The sequence below is a fragment of the Marmota monax genome, unplaced genomic scaffold (genome assembly GCF_021218885.2).
Source record: "Marmota monax isolate L192 unplaced genomic scaffold, Marmota_monax_Labrador192_F-V1.1 WCK01_AAM20220418_F8-fsc00018, whole genome shotgun sequence".
Classification (NCBI taxonomy): domain Eukaryota; kingdom Metazoa; phylum Chordata; class Mammalia; order Rodentia; family Sciuridae; genus Marmota; species Marmota monax.
In genome coordinates this window covers 15,152,674-15,168,736 of record NW_026692201.1, presented here as the reverse complement: position 1 = coordinate 15,168,736, position 16,063 = coordinate 15,152,674, and the positions used below count along the sequence as shown (strand labels likewise).

At 32.5% G+C, this 16,063-nt stretch overlaps 1 protein-coding gene across 9 annotated transcripts in view; it reads left to right on the top strand.

Moving 5' to 3' along the window:
• The window catches only part of Tmem161b (transmembrane protein 161B), a 64,266-nt gene that overhangs the window by 21,388 nt on the left and 26,815 nt on the right, over positions 1–16,063 (top strand). For 3 of the 9 annotated variants that reach the window (XM_046428268.2, XM_058574506.1, XM_046428278.2), the window contains exons 3-4: positions 9,907–9,990; positions 12,376–12,473. In XM_046428268.2, the coding sequence (XP_046284224.1) occupies positions 9,907–9,990; positions 12,376–12,473 (182 nt within the window). Of the gene's footprint in view, positions 1–2,430; positions 2,459–6,968; positions 7,035–9,906; positions 9,991–12,375; positions 12,474–14,104; positions 14,215–16,063 lie in introns of all 9 variants that reach the window. The other 6 variants (XM_058574514.1, XM_058574511.1, XM_058574508.1 and 3 more) reach the window with 6 other exon arrangements.

Here is a 16,063-nt window from a genome sequence, read left to right as displayed (position 1 = left end):
AGATCTTTCACAGAAGAGTTATTTAAGGATTCAGTTATCCTTCAAGGGGTGGCTTAGGGATTCTAGCTTTCTTCTATCTTGGGGCTCTTCTGTTCCTCCTGTGACCTTGGAGTCCTCTATTAGATGCTATGCCAGTTGGCAAGTAAACAGAGAGGGCTATGGATCTTTCAGGAGATTCTGCAGTATTGAGCTTAGAAATATATTCAGCATTTCTGCCCACATTCAGTAGGCTGAGATTCTTTGACTAGTTTTAACTAAAGGGCAGGGTAACAGGGAAATGTTGTCTTTTTTTTTTTTTTTTTTGAAATGTTGTCTTTATTGTACCCAGAAGTAAAAAAAAGTTGATGAGTGTCTTCTTTTTTGCAATGGATGATATTATCTCTGTTTTTTTTTACAAATGAGGAAACAATTTTAAATGATTTACTCAAGTCTCTATACTGAGAAATGAAACAAATCCAGATCTCTTCCCCAAGAAGTTTGATTCATAGTCTAATGTAGTAGTTCCCCTTACCTGCCATTTGACTTTCTACTATTTCAGTTACCTGCAGTTAATTGTGGTCTGATAATATTAAATGGAAAATTCAGAAATAAATAATTTATAATTTAAAATTGTGCACCATTCTGACTAGTGTGATGAAATCTCATGTTCTTCCTACCTGGGATGTAAATCATCCCTTTGTCTAGCATCTCTACAAGCTATCTGCTTGTTAGTCAGTTAGTAGCCATCTCGAAATCAGATCTACTCTCGTGCTATTGAAGTGCCATATTCAAGTCACCCTTGCATCATATGTTACAATGCCTATGACATTCACTCCATCTCATCATGTAGGCATTGTGTTATTTTACATATGTCATCACAAGAAGGTAAGTACAGTATAATAAGACATTTTGACAGACCGCATTAACATAAATTTTATTACAATATTTTGTTATAACTGTTCTATTATTAGTTATTATTGGTCTTTTATTATGCCTAATTTATAAGTTATCAATAAGTTTATATGTACAGGAAAAAGTTAGCATATATAGGGTTTGGCACATGTGGTTTCAAGCATCTACAAGATGAGGGTTTGTCTTTGAATATATTCCCTGAGGGTAAATGAGAGACTGCTATATTTATTTGATTTATGGCTGTTATCCACTCCCCATCTTGTCCTGGAATTGTCATACATAACTAAGTTTTAAATTTCAGGAAATAAGTCTTAACTTTTCTACTACCATGGTGACTTTCATTGGCAGTTTACAGAGTAATTTATTTAAGATTATTATCTTCTTTTTACATTTTCTCCTATGTCTACTTTACCTTTTAGAATATATCCTTCAGGTTATAGGTGTTATGAAAATTCTCTTTACTTACTGTATTCTTATGGTCATTCTTTGGCTACTTAGCTTTTATTTTAGCTAAATTCAAAAATACATCAACATTGATTTTGATTACTAAAAACCTATTAAATATGAAGTAGAGCTTAAGAAATATTACCTGTTGCTCAGTCTGTACCCCTCACCTCATCATTTGGCATTAAATTTATCCCATGTTACTAAATTAAAAATATTTTGTATTTCATCCTTTCAGGTTTTTTAAAATAGGAAAACACAGATTGAGTATGCCTAACTTAAAAATCCCAAATCCCCTGCAGCAATCTAAAATTTGAAACTATTTTGGCTGATGAAATGGAAAATTCAACACCTGTGATGTCTTGTACAATCAAAATGCAGGTGCACTAAATATATTATATAAAATTACCTTCAGGCTATGTGTATATGGAAACAGATGAATTTACTTAGACTTGGGTCCTGTCTCCAAGATATCTCATTGTGTATAATGCATATACTCCCCAAATCTGAACTCTGAATACTTTCAGATAAGAGATACTCAACCTGTATTGGAAAATATTATTAGTTCTCCTTTTCTTACATGTCTTTTTATAATTGTCAGACTTCGTTGAAGGGTTTCCTACTTGAGCAAAAACTGTGTAGTTAGATCTCTTTGGCCAATAACCCATGGTATGTATTATTACCTGGAAAAACTCACATACCTGTAATGCCAGTGATTCAGAGGACTCAGGTAAGAGGGCCACAAATTCAAGGCCAGTCTCAAAAACTTAGTGAGACCCTATGTCAAAAAATAAAAAGGGCTGTGGATGTAGCTCACTGGTAAAGCGTCTTGGGTTCAATCCCCAAGTACCAAAACAAACAAACAAACAAACAAAAACCCACTCAGCCTGAAGAGCCTAATGCTTTTAGAGTGTTTCTCCTTTCTTCCCATAGGGAAGAAAATCTTAGGTTGCTTTCTCTGTATCTTTAGTATGAACAACCTTTCCTCACATAAGTAACACATTTTGCCTAAGGGTTCTTCATGGTGGCTACTGATTTGTAGCCAAAGTATTCTTAACTTTCTATTGTAATTAAAAGTTACTTTTTGTTTTGAAGTTTGCTTGGCTCCTCATTTCATGGAGAGGTAAGTGATAGGTTACATTCTTTGTACATTTGAATAGTGGGTTTTGCATGAGGAGTAGGATTTGCTTTTTCTTCATAATAGCCTCCTTTCCGAACTTGCTTTCCATTTTCCTAATTGTTTATCTCAAAATTCATGTATTTTTCTCCACCCCTTTATTTCCCTAATCTCTCACTTTGGTCTGCTACTTCCCTTCATGTGTCCTTCATCAAAAATATATTTTAGTCAAATTTACTCTGATGTTTTGTCTTATCCCATATTGGAGAAAGAGGGTGTTATAACACCTTCATATTCAATCATTCTAATTCTTTTTGCCTGTTCTGTGTTGCATGTTGCCTGATCTAACAGTCTGCAAGTTCCCTTTGGTGACAGAAACCTACTATTCAAATGCACAGTAGGTGGGACCTATGACCTAAGGGAAAGATTGAATTTTCAGCTATCACCCTATGGAATGCTTGAGTCCTTGCTCTTCTGCCTTAGTGGTCTTAACTTCCAATTTCAAAATGATCATGATACTCTATTAAAATTTCCAATGAAAAAGAGGAGAATGTTTCTGTATAACAAATGTCTCAAAATAGAAAATAAAATACCTACTTATGCTGAAAGATTGTCTAGGTTTTAAGTTGTATTTGTTCTTGTTCAGTTTTTCCCCCTCATTTCTCAAAATTATGGCAATTTAAAACAGAAATGGAAATTGTCTTTAGTTACTGCCTTCTTATTTCAAGCTACTATAACAAAGTACTGTAGGCTGAGTGCCTATTTAAAACAGACATTTGTTTCTCAAATTCTGGAAGCTGGATCTCTAAGATCAGGACTACCATGGTCTATTTTTCTGAGGTCCGTCTTCTGAGTTGCATACTACTGACTTTTATATCCTCACATGGTTGAAAGAGAGAAGGCTTTTTTTTTTTTTAAAGGGCTAATATCATTTTTGAAGATTCAACCTTTATGATCTAACATTGCCTTCCAAAGGCCCAATCTCCAAATATCACATTGGGAATTGGATTTCAAAAAGAAATTTGAGAAGACCCAAACATTCAACTCATAACAGTGAACTATACCCTGGCATACAATTTTGTATGATTGTTTATATATTAAAATTCTTTAGCTTACACTATCAATAGTATGTTTTTATATATTTGTTCAAATGTAGGTTTTCCATTTTAAGTTTCTAAAGTAGTTCACTGTAAATGACATTGTTGCTTAAATTTTACAAATAAAGTCTAGGTCTGTACATTCTATATTTCCACCACCTATTTTTTCAATGCTATTGAACACAGCTATAATGGTCTGGTAATATTTTATGTAAGTCGTTTATATAAGAATGATTATTGAAAAATTAACTTAATAATTTAGTAATGTGCAATACCAGATTATCTTTATTATTGGAGATACTGGCTGACAGTCTGAACTAAAAACTTAAGTGAAAAAAAATCGCTGAATAGCCAAGGTCAATGTCATAAAATATGCTTTAATTAAAATATTTAACTTAAATGCAAGAGTCTCAGTGTTTTAGTGAGATCTCTTTATTTTTTATAAAAGTTTTTTTTTTTTTATATCTACAGTATAGGAAAAGATGGCAATTTGATTAAAAAAAATAAAAATAAGAGGTGATATATAGTCCCATCACCCAAAGACAATGACTGCTAATTTTGTTGAATTTCCTTCTCACTTTTCTCTCATAATTTCCCCTACGGTTATGATAAAATGTATGTACAATTTTTACATGGTGTTCTTTTGCTTAACATATTAAAACATTTATCTTTAATTGTATTTTTGTGGCTGTTATTAACTGCTGCATGAACTCTAAATCTGATAAACTGTTGCATTTGTCTTCAAGCCAATATTTGAAAGGCATAGTGCAACAGTTGCTGGTAGGCTATCATTTTGCTAAGGATAGGCCTATTTAGTAACAGCAAGGAAAAGACTAAAAACTGAGACAGGAATACAAAATACAGTAAGTGGGAACTATATGATATAAAATCAAACTATGTAAAAAGCATCGACTGTTATTAAAGTCAGGCAAACTTACTTTTAGGTTTTACCTCGAAATCATGACCTCTGGTCTTATGGCCACTGCATGCTACTTGGTAGTGTATGTATGTTCTACTTCTCAGACAGCTTTTTCAACTAGAATTCTTTTCTCAAACCTTACGTTTGTGTAATTGCCTCAACCTGAAACCAGAGCCTATCACGTTCACACTAAAAAATCCATAACCTTAGTTACATGTACAACCCCTCATCTTTATTTGTATTTTTAAAGTTTTTATGTATTTTAGTTTTTGCCTGCAGAAGAAGTGTCCTATCAGAGACCCATTCATGCATTTAAGCTCTAGGCCTCTTTCCCTATAATTTTCACTCAGATTTTGATGCTTTGGCCATTCCATCTATTCCTAGGTCATCAGTTGTTCCATTTTACATTGGATCATTCCTGTTTGCAAAGATACTGTTTTGTTTTTTAAAGATCTATCATTGAATGACAACAAAAAAAGAAGAGCTACAACCCTGCCTGCCTCCCTTCTTCAAAAACTTAAGGCCTATTATATTTATTCTTAGTTTCTGGCCTACTTCTGTTTCTCCTCATAATCATTTGTTACAAAAGTTATCTATACTTCCTCATTAACTGTTTAGCCTTTTACCATTTTCACTTTCTCTTCAGTTCATTTTTATTAATTTTCTTGTATTTAAATACTACAATTATGTAATGATCCCAGCTCTCTGAGCTCTAGATTCCAGTATACTGTTGCCTTCCTGATATTTTCACTTGATGTCTCATTGGCACTTAAACTAAAGTTCCTGGTTTCTTCCTCCTCTATTCCGTATCACAGAATGTATCACCATCTTATTCAAATCAGAAATGTAGAGAACATTCTGGATTCCTTTCTTTTTTTACTCACTACCTTAAGTCCATCATCAGGACCTATTGATTTGGGTGTCTAAAATACATCTTCCTGCTATTCTTCATTGCCTCCCTCCATTTTACTGAGCAGCAAAGGGGCTTAAAATATAAATTTATTATTTCTCTCCCCTACTTTGAGACTATTATTTTAGCAAAAAATCTAAACTTCATACAATGACCGTGACCTATAAGGCTTTGCATGATCTATTTCCTTTCCTATCTCTTTGGCTTCCCTTTTGTGTTTCTTCCTGAAGCTATTGCCTCTTTGGCTTTTTAGTTACAGTAGTATTGTGTCTTATCACAACTGTGCTTTTGGACATGCGATTCCATGCCTGGAATGTGTGCTTCCCTTCATTTTTCTTATCCTTTTAAGTTACTGGTTGCCATTTATTTGGTTCTTTCACTGATGTTACAATTTGTAATTAATTTTTATTATTTAAAATTAGTTAAATTCTGCCCTGATTGAAGAGAAGCATCAAAAAGGCATGGACTTTGGCATTATTAGGCATGATTATATCTCCATTGCCTAGCAGAGTGCCTGCTGCATAGTGGGTGTTCCATAAATGGCTAATGAATGAATGAATGAATGAATAGATAAGTAAACAAATTAGAACTAAGTAGTCCTAAAAGTATATGAAATCCATATATTTCACCTTTGAAAAATTGTTAGTAGTGAGGATGACCCTAAATTATCCTGTAAAAACTATAACAAGCATAATATGTTTTAGAAAAATGGATTTATAAAAATAAGATGAAAGAAGCATGAGTATGTCTTAAAAGAAAATGGTTCTTACAAAATGTAAGGGTCTTAAAAATATTTCATCATTCTAAATATAAATTGGGCTACAGATGGTTCAATCCCCAGCACTGTAAAAACAAATAAATAACCCGACCAACAAACAAAACCTAAATTTTTCTATACTAAGAATTTTTCACAGATTATGAATTTATAGTTCCCAAAGCTGAACAACTATTTTTAGTCTTTGTAAATAGAGTTTTCTTCTGCTTATGTGTGCCTCTTTTTTTTTCCCCCCTGTGGATTCCATATTTGTAATTTTGTCCACTTGCTAAAATTTATTTGCAACCCTCAAATTAATACTTGGATGTAGTTTTCCTGGTCATCCATGGATATATAGAGTGGTGCACAATTTGGCCCTAACCTATGTTCCCAGTTGGAATCTAACAAGGCAACTTTGCCTTCTTGTTTCATATCTCATATTGTAAACAGGTGTTTTTTTTTTTAGTGGTCTATTTGGGGCTTCATTTTTCAAATATTTACTTTTTGTTGGTTATTTCATTGTTCAAAATGTTCCTCAACCTTTTATTGTCAGTTATTCCTAGGCACAAGAAAGCTGTGATGTGCTTTATGGAACAAATATGCTATATTCACAGAACTCAGTACAATGCTATTCTTGTGATTACAGAGATTAGATAAGCTTTGTTCAGACATGAGGGATAGTGCTGTTAGCCATGAATTCAATATTAATGAGTCAACAATATATACTATATAAGGCATCTTTACCAGAAACACATAAAACAAGGTTATGTCTTGATCAATTGATGAATATGTTGTGACAAGAGGCTCGCAGGAACCTAACCCTGTATTTCCCCTAGGAACAATGGTTCAATGTTCGCGGCGAATTTATAGAACATAACTACCGCGAATAACGAGAATCGACTGTAAGTTAAAATTCTGGACTTCAGTGGAAATTTCAGGAGTCTAACAAATGGCCTCCTCATCTGTTAATTGTAATTTAGGGACTTTTTGGTTGGGATATGTTTTACTTTAAAACTATTAAATTAGGAGGAGAATAAAATTATTTTGGTTCAGTGATTCTTTTTGAGCACTTACTATATGCCAGTAACTATACTAGCTTTGAAGTAAACAACCAAGTCACAGTCTTCACTTTGAGAGTCTTTCAGTTAGAATCTTCACTTTTAATTTAACTGATTTGGTGTCAGCTAGGTGTAATAATGCAGTTCAGTTTTTGACACTTAACTACTAGGGTTAGCATATACTTTACATGTTAAGTCAAAAGTCCTCCATAAGTCTGCTTGTGTGTTTGTGTTACTTCAAACACCAGCTTTGAGTTCCTGTGGTTACCCAAGCCACTTCTGATTGGCTGGCTACAAATCCAAAGGTTGCCATGATCTCCTTGGTTCACTAATTTGCTAGAATGACTGGTACAACTCAGGAAACTACTGTGTACTCATGACTGCAGTTTTATTATAAAAGGTGTTTGTAGGGTGCAGTCTGGGGAGGAGCATAGAATTTCCATGTCCTCTCCCTTCAGAGTCAAAAGATGTCACTCTCTGGGCACAACTGTATGTTAACCAATTACAAAGTTCCTCTGAGCTTCAATATCCAGTGTTTTTATGGAATTTTATTTATAGATATGATTTTATATTGCTGATTTATTAGTTTTTCTAAATTATTGAACTCAATGTCCAGCTTCCTTTCTATCACTACAGCCCTCTCAAAATGTGTTTAGATGTTTCTGGTAACCAGACCTCATTCTGGAGCTTTTTAGGGACCTATTGCATGCTACCTCGTCAGCATAACAAAAACACCTTTTTCACTTAGGATAATCCAAGGACTTTTGAAGCTTTGTGACAGGATCTGAGGGCAAAGAACATATATTCTTTTTTTTTAAGAGAGAGAGGAGAGAGAGAATTTTTTTAATATTTATTTTTCAGTTTTCGGTAGACACAACATCTTTATTTTATTTTTATGTAGTGCTGATGATCGAACCTAGCGCCCCGTGCATGCCAGGGGAGCACATTACTGCTTGGGCCACATCCTCAGCCCCAAGAACATATATTCTTTATTATACTATAGGGAGGCTGACTTAGAAGACAAATTAGGAGTTTGCCAGGAAGGGGCATAGATGTTTATAAGCAGAGAGAAGAATATGCAAAAGCAAGAGATCAAAGAATTTGTGAATAATGAAATGTCATTTAGTCAAGTTCGAATATTTTACTTTCAAGTAGGGAATGGTTGAAGGTGAATCTGTAGAAGTAGGCTGTGGTCAGATTATAAAAGGCTATGGAAACAGGAAGTCACAAACTCTGTACACATTTGGTCCTTGTCATATGTGTTTTATTGGAAAATTTTAAACATAAAATAGAATAGTGTAGTTATCAGAATTAATAGCTGGTGACCAAACTTGTTTCATTTCTACTCTCCTTCATCTCCCCTCCCCCAACATGTTATTTGTAGCAAATTTCACCACATTTTATTATTTTAGTCATGAATATTTCAGTGTATATTTCTGAAATATTTAAGCTTTAAAAAATTATCACAGTCCCATTATCATAGCTCAAAATTTTTTAACCATAATTCCTGAATATCATCAAATATCCAGTCAGTATACACATTGCCTATTCTGTAGTGTTTTTAGAATGGCAGATCAGTTGATAATTATTTGTAAAAATTGTGATACTTAGTATTAAAAATCTAGATTTTTGTGATTAAAAAATTGGAGCATCTAACAATTCTATGTGTATCTTTCTTTATAACTACAGCACCTTGGTCAGAGTCCTTGCTTAGTTGCCTTACTCATTGCTTTTACCCTGTAAAGAGCCTTTGGAAAATATTTAAACAGGCATATTTCATGAGTTTTTCATTATGGAAAAGTAACAAAGTAGGCCAGTGGATCTGATAAGTGTATCCAGGAAAGCAGGTAGGCCAGTTAATAAGAGTTTTATGATAGAGTTAGAGAGGATGACATGCTGAGGAAAAGTTTGAACACAGTCTTTTATAATAGAGTTGGCGGAGTTTAGAATTGTTAAGGTTTGAGGAACAGAAATGATAATGTGGAATGGATACATTGAAAATAAAATCTGAATATCAAATTAGGTGAAATGTAGATAGTGGGACAACTAGGTAGAACAAAATTTTTTTTAAATATTAATTGATTTTATTTTTTAAATACATGACAGTGGAGGTAGAACAAAATTATAAGGAACTGGTTGGTGTTTGGGAGGGGATAAATATATTTGTTTGGGTATTTTGACTGTGTGGTAGAGGTGAATGTGCCCAGTTGTTGTTGGAACACATACTAAAGGAGATTACAGCCAGAAAAATAAAGGGTTTTCAAATACAACAGTTTTCTCGAATTCTTATATACATAATATTCGAGAATTCTCAAATGAAATTAAAGGGAAGGGAAAAGGAAAAGTCTACCTTGTGAGAGATAACCACCCTCTTTTTTAGGAAACTGATGTTCTTTTATGTGAAAGATGGGTGGAGCATTAATGGATTCTTGCCCACTGGCCTAAGAGTTTACTGTATGTTACTTTTAATAATACTTGTAGCTTATAAGAAATAGATACATACGTTACAGGGCCTGGCATCTAGTAAGTGCTTGGTAAGTGCATTTGAATCTAAGCCCTCTTAAGGCTTAAGCAGTAGTACCTATATTGGATTAGTTTTCACATGATATTTCCCTGCAGAGTCTTCACAAATAGGAAACTCCGTAAATATTTGTAGAATAAATGAATAATTTTGGTGATTTTAAGTGATTTATTTAAAAGGATTTTCCCCCCTTAGTTTAAGGTGGTATCAGCATCCTACAGAAGAAGAATTAAGAATTCTTGCAGGGAAGCAACAAAAAGGGAAAAGCAGAAAAGACAGGTAAGTTATATTGAAGAGCTTGAAAGCATTAAATATTTAATAAAATTTATGCAAATATATTCTTATGCTTTAATTAAAGGAACATTGATTACACTTATGTAGTTGATAAATTTGAGATAAGAATCTACAAATCTAATACTGGAAATTAATATATAAGCAGAAAACAATTATTATTTTACTAAAAAAATGTGTAACTGTATTTTTTTTGTTTAAATGAGAAAAACAACACTGTTATATTTAAAAAATTTTAGTTGAGGGTTGATGGGGAAAGAGACCAGTGACCTATGCATTCACTCTACAACTCATTTAATGATACACATGCTAGGCAAGTGCTCTACCACTGAAAAATATCTCCAGCTCCTAGCTCTTGAATATTTTGTCCATGTTTAAAATCTATTCAGAGAACTAATAAACCACACTGCATGGACTACAGTAGCTTCATCTATAAAATAGATTGAACATAGTAATTTTGAAGAATTCTTCCAGGTTTAAAACTTTGTATTTCTTTCTGTAAAGTTAAATTTTCATGGCAACTACATATTAATTATCCTCTCTGAATAGGCTTTAATTTCCTTGGTCTTCTCCAAAATTATAATTCTAATATATTATAAAAGTCACTGAAATTAAATTGTCATTAAATATTTATCATAAAATTTATGTTTACCTGGCCTAATAGATTTATAAGTACTAAAAAAATTTTTAAACGTTAATTATTTGGCAGTAATTGGAAATTTTCTCACCTTGCTACTATTCCTCTTTTTCTTTTACCATTAGAAGTACACCTTGAAGTTCATTAGAATATTAATCATCATCCTTCCTTTTTTATTCCAATAGTTAAGTTTTTTAACAGAATATTCTTTTCTAATATAGTTTCCAAAACACTTTCCATAGTTGTACTTAGTCCTTAGTTCTACTTAATTTCTGATAATTACCTAATGATTTATACTTGACTAATGGGAAGCTGTTGATTAAAGATATTAAATGTGCTGCCCAAGTTCATATAATTTAAGGCTTTATTCCTAGTAGCACTAGTTTGATTTGTCTGTATGAGATAATTTTTACTGAGATTCTCCCAGTTTATATTTTTATTTATTCCCAAGAATAAATACAAAATTTCTAGTTTGAAATTAATTTTATCAAAAGTTAATTTATTATTTTGCCTGTCTTTAAACATTACATATGGCCTCAAAAGACTAGTAATGGAACCACCATATAACACTACTATACCACTCCTTGGTATTTGTCGTAAAGAATGAAAGTCATCATATTATAGTAATACCTTTGTACCCATGTTTATAGTACAACTCACAATAGCCAAATTATGGAACCAGCCTTAGTGTGTGTCAATAGATAAATGGGAGATATGTATGTATGTATGTATATGCATATGTGTGTATAAATGTGTATATATATAATTTGTATGTGTTTATATTCACATATATACACATACATACATACAATCGAGTTTTCGTTCAGCCATAAAGAAGAATGAAATATGTTATTTGCAAAGAAAATGGATGGAACTTCAGAGCATTATGTTAAACAAAATAAGCCAAACTCGGAAAAACATGGGTTGTATGTTTTTTTCTCATATACGGAAACTAGAGGAAAAAGGGAAAGAAGGGCGGGGATGAAGGGCTCATGGAAATAAAGGGGAGACCAGTAGATTAGAGGAAAGGGACCACAGGGAGAAAGGATGGGAAGGAAGGGGGAAATACTGGGGAATGATATTGACCAAATTATATTATTATATCGCTTGTGTACATATATGTAACAACAAATCCCACTATTAATGTATAATTATAATATACCAATAAAAATATGTGAAAATTAAAATTAAAAACAGTTTGGGAGTGATATGAATGCACATGACATCATTATTTTCTTCCATTTGTGATTTTTAGTAGATACAGTTCCAGGGTAGCCTTCATATTTCTGATTTTCTTAAACACATTAATTTTAATATTTCTTCAGCTCTGACATATTTCTTTGTGTGTGATTCAAAGACAAGTATACTTGTCTTCATTTGCTTTTATTCTTGTGCCTAAAGAAGGAGATATTAGGTGGTCTTTAAAACTACAAAAGAGAAAATAGAAGAAATGGGTGTGAAATACTAAACTAGAAACCACAGTTTTGTTGCTGTCTAATTTAGGTAATTCTTTTCCTGCCAATTTATATATATCCACATGGTAATTTACATTCACATTTTGTAGCCCCCTTTCAAAAACTAATTTCGAGTATCTTACCTCCATTCTGATGAAATATTTTAAAATTTTCTCTTTTTCACTGCAAAATTTTAAATCTCATTTGTATTTAGTTTGATACAAGCACTTACATAATAGTGTAGGTAACTTGTTTTTTGTGTCACCTGTCTGATTTTTATAGGAAATATAATGGTCACATTGAAAATAAACCACTAACCATTCCAAAGGATATTGACCTTCATCTAGAAACAAAGTCAGTTACAGAAGTGGATACTTTAGGTAAGGGAATTTTGGTAAAATGTTCTGTAAATCTCAGTTTTATATTATGGTAGTGAAAGTACTTTCATTTTATCTGTTGTGGCTAGTTGCTGTGTGTGTGTGTGTGTATACACGCGTGCTTTTCTGATCATTCAGTACATGAGGCACAATCTAAAAACTTAGAAGCTCCAAGTGACTTCAGTTGATTTAAATTTCCTTTTCTGTTCACCAAATTTGTAGTAATGTTTTGATCATTTTTCAAAAGAGGCTAACTTACACAAGTTTGTCACACAGTCTCTGTTTATTAAGTTGAGGTCACAGTTTTTATAATCTTGAATTCTAAACTTACTTTGCTTCCTGTACTTGCCTACTTCTTACATAATGTGACTTGCAAAGTATATTTGTATTGAATTAACTATATTTTCAATAATTCAGTTTTATTCTGACATTTAGTAGAAACAAAAGTGGTTTTAGAACAATAAATGGAATAAGAATTAGGAAATTTTACTTATACAAGATTCATAGATACATTGAATATCTGAGTAAGTCATTTACTTTTCTGTAATTGTATATTGACTATAAAAGTTTAAAATAAAATTTATAAGAAATTATTTGAATCTAGAAGAGAAAGGTGATATTATTTTTTAAAACTAGTTTTCTCAGGGTGCGGTGGCACGCACTTGTAATATCAGATACTTGGGAAGCTGATGTAGAAGGATCACCAAGTTTGAGGCCATCCTGGACAATTTAAGCAAGACCTTATTTCATATTTAAAATAAATAAATAAAAGGTCTGGAGATGTAGCTCAGTGGTAGAACAAGCACCCTTGGGTTCAGTCCCCAGTATCACACAAACATGTAAACCTCCCCTGCAAAAAAAAGCACTGGTTTTCAAACCTCAACTATTTATTAAAATCATGTATAAAGTATCATGCAATTCTGAGTTAAATCACACCGTCTTCAAAAACGCATAACAAATTTATCTAGTTTTCATATAGAATTTTTTAGTGATCTGAAGTACCTTCAAAATATTTGAAAGTTGAGTATTACACCTATATAAATTATGTGTATGGAAAATAAACTGTTCTGGAACCCAAAAATGTTAATGAAGAACAATATAAATCAATTATCTAGTATCATTTAGACTTTTAAGACCTGTTATCTGCTATGCTCTTTTTCTTTTTTATTTTTTTTTTAGTTACAAGTGGACACAATATCTTTGTTTTATTTATTTATTTTTTTATGTGGTGCTGAGGATCAAACCCAGTGTCTCACACATGCAGGGCAAGCACTCAACCACTCAGCTACAACTCCAGCCCCTCTTTTTCTTTTTCCATATAAAAATATTTAAAACATTTTAATTTTTTCTTTTTTTGATACTGGTGATTGAACCCTGGGCTCTTAACCACTGAGCCACACCCCAGCCTTTTTTATTTTTTAGTTTTTAGTTTGAGACAGTGTCTTACTAAGTTACTTAGCACCTTGCTAAGTTGCTGAGGCTGGCTTTGAACTTGCAATCCTAGATATGTAATATCTAGGATATTATGTAAAATGTATTATGTAAAATTATGTAAAAATAGATATGTAAAAATACAAGAATATAAATATATTCTCCCTGATTGCTAGTATAATTTTTATCATTTTTACTAATAGCTACTATTTATTGAATAATTATTTGCTACTGAACTTCAATAATATCTTTAAGTTTTTGAACATCAAGCACCTTGAATACTTTTATCAACTCATCCTCACAGTTCTGTGAGGTAAGTAATTCTGTGTGTGTGTGTGTGTGTGTGTGTGTGTGTGTGTGTGTGTAGGCTCATTAGGACAAGAATTAAAAAATTTATAGGCAGGGTTATATACTGCATGTAATAGAGCACACAAATGTAGGCTATTATAATGAACTTTAACAATTGAAATCGAGATAATGTGACTACAACACATAACATATTCAGTATTTGAGTTTTGAGAACTAGTTGCAAATGATCCTGCTCAACAACTGATCATTTAATATCAAGAGTATTCTAATTAGGAGGCCAATTAGTAGCCATGGTTGCTGCCAACCTTTGGGACCTGGCTTCCATGCCAAACTCCAGAGCTACTGTTGGGCCACTTTGTGGCTTCAGAGTTGGTCACTGAAGAGATGTTAAACATCCATGAAAATTGTCATTGCTTTGAGAAATTCTCCAGACTACAACAGATCACAGATATTCGAGCTGAAATCTGTTAGTCAAGCCTGGAAATTGAACTTCTGAAACTAGAAAAAGACAGCAGATGTTGTTCATCTTTTCCATTTGTCTCAGAAGTGTCATGCACTACAAAGCATGAATAATCGTCTGGAAGATGTGCTAAAAGAAAAGAGGTCCTATAGGCAGACTGTTGAAATCTGCATGCCAGGAAAACTTACCTATGGAAGCTGTTTATCACAGGTTAAACTGAGAAGAAATGAACAGATGTATATGTTTTCTGAGGGTAGTTCTTGTTTACCAGTTAACTTTATAGCATAATTCATGAAACAATGTATTATTGATGTGTTTGTTAATATTATTAGTATTGATAACATTAAATAGAAAATTCATTACTTTAAAAGAAATATTACTGTGGTGAAAAGAAAACTTCCTTTTGCACATTGTGTTTTGGGAATTACAAATTAGGACTTTAATGGGAAAAAATTAGATCTTTAACATGTAGCAAGGTGGGTAAAAATTGGTTTTATTATATATAGATTATTATATATAGACTGTTTTCTGTGAAGTAAATGTATTATTCACTTAATGTTACCTATATGTAAAAATTCTGTTGAAGATATTTAACATAGAAGAAAACAATGTCAATTAAGAAAGGAAAAACTGGATTGTGGTCTCATCTCTACTACTTATATGCCTCAAAGTCTTGGGCAGAATGATAGCAGTTTTTGCTCATGATATAGTTTTTGCTTCAGTTTCCCAGTCTGCAAAATGAAGATAATTTCTGTTGCTGTCTGTCTTGTGAAAATAGTATAAGTATCAACTTGAAGTTCTTGGTTATGATTAATAAATGATAATACAATAGAAAAAATATTCCAATTAACTAGAATAGAAGGGAGATTTTTTTAGATTTACATTTATGTAATCATTTGTGAATGTATGCTGCATATGTATATTTAAGTAAAAATGGGGTTTTTCTGTCTGAACTTTTGATTCCAATATTAAAAGGCAAATATGTAATTGGATTATTGAGTACAAAAAGAATATAATTGTAACACTTGGGTTAAATATATAGCCAAAAATGTATGTAACTTGTACTTCGGTTGAATGTGTTATCAATATCTCAGTAACTATTTTGAAAGCCCATCTCAGTTTGTACTAGTTGTCTATTATAAGAACCTTAAAGAACATTAGAACTTGTGAATGTCACCTGGCTGTTTGCTATGAGTGAGTTCCATGGAAGAAGCCTGTGTGCTTGTGAGCAGGCATGGAGAATTAGAAAACTTTTTGAACAACAGACATTTGTTTATCTTTTCATTCACTTTACTGTCCTCCTTTCTGAAAGTTATTCAAAAGGCTGAATGTTGGTAATTTCTTTTTTTAACTCACTGGGGGCGGGGGCGGTGGGGAGCAATTGAGGGAGGAA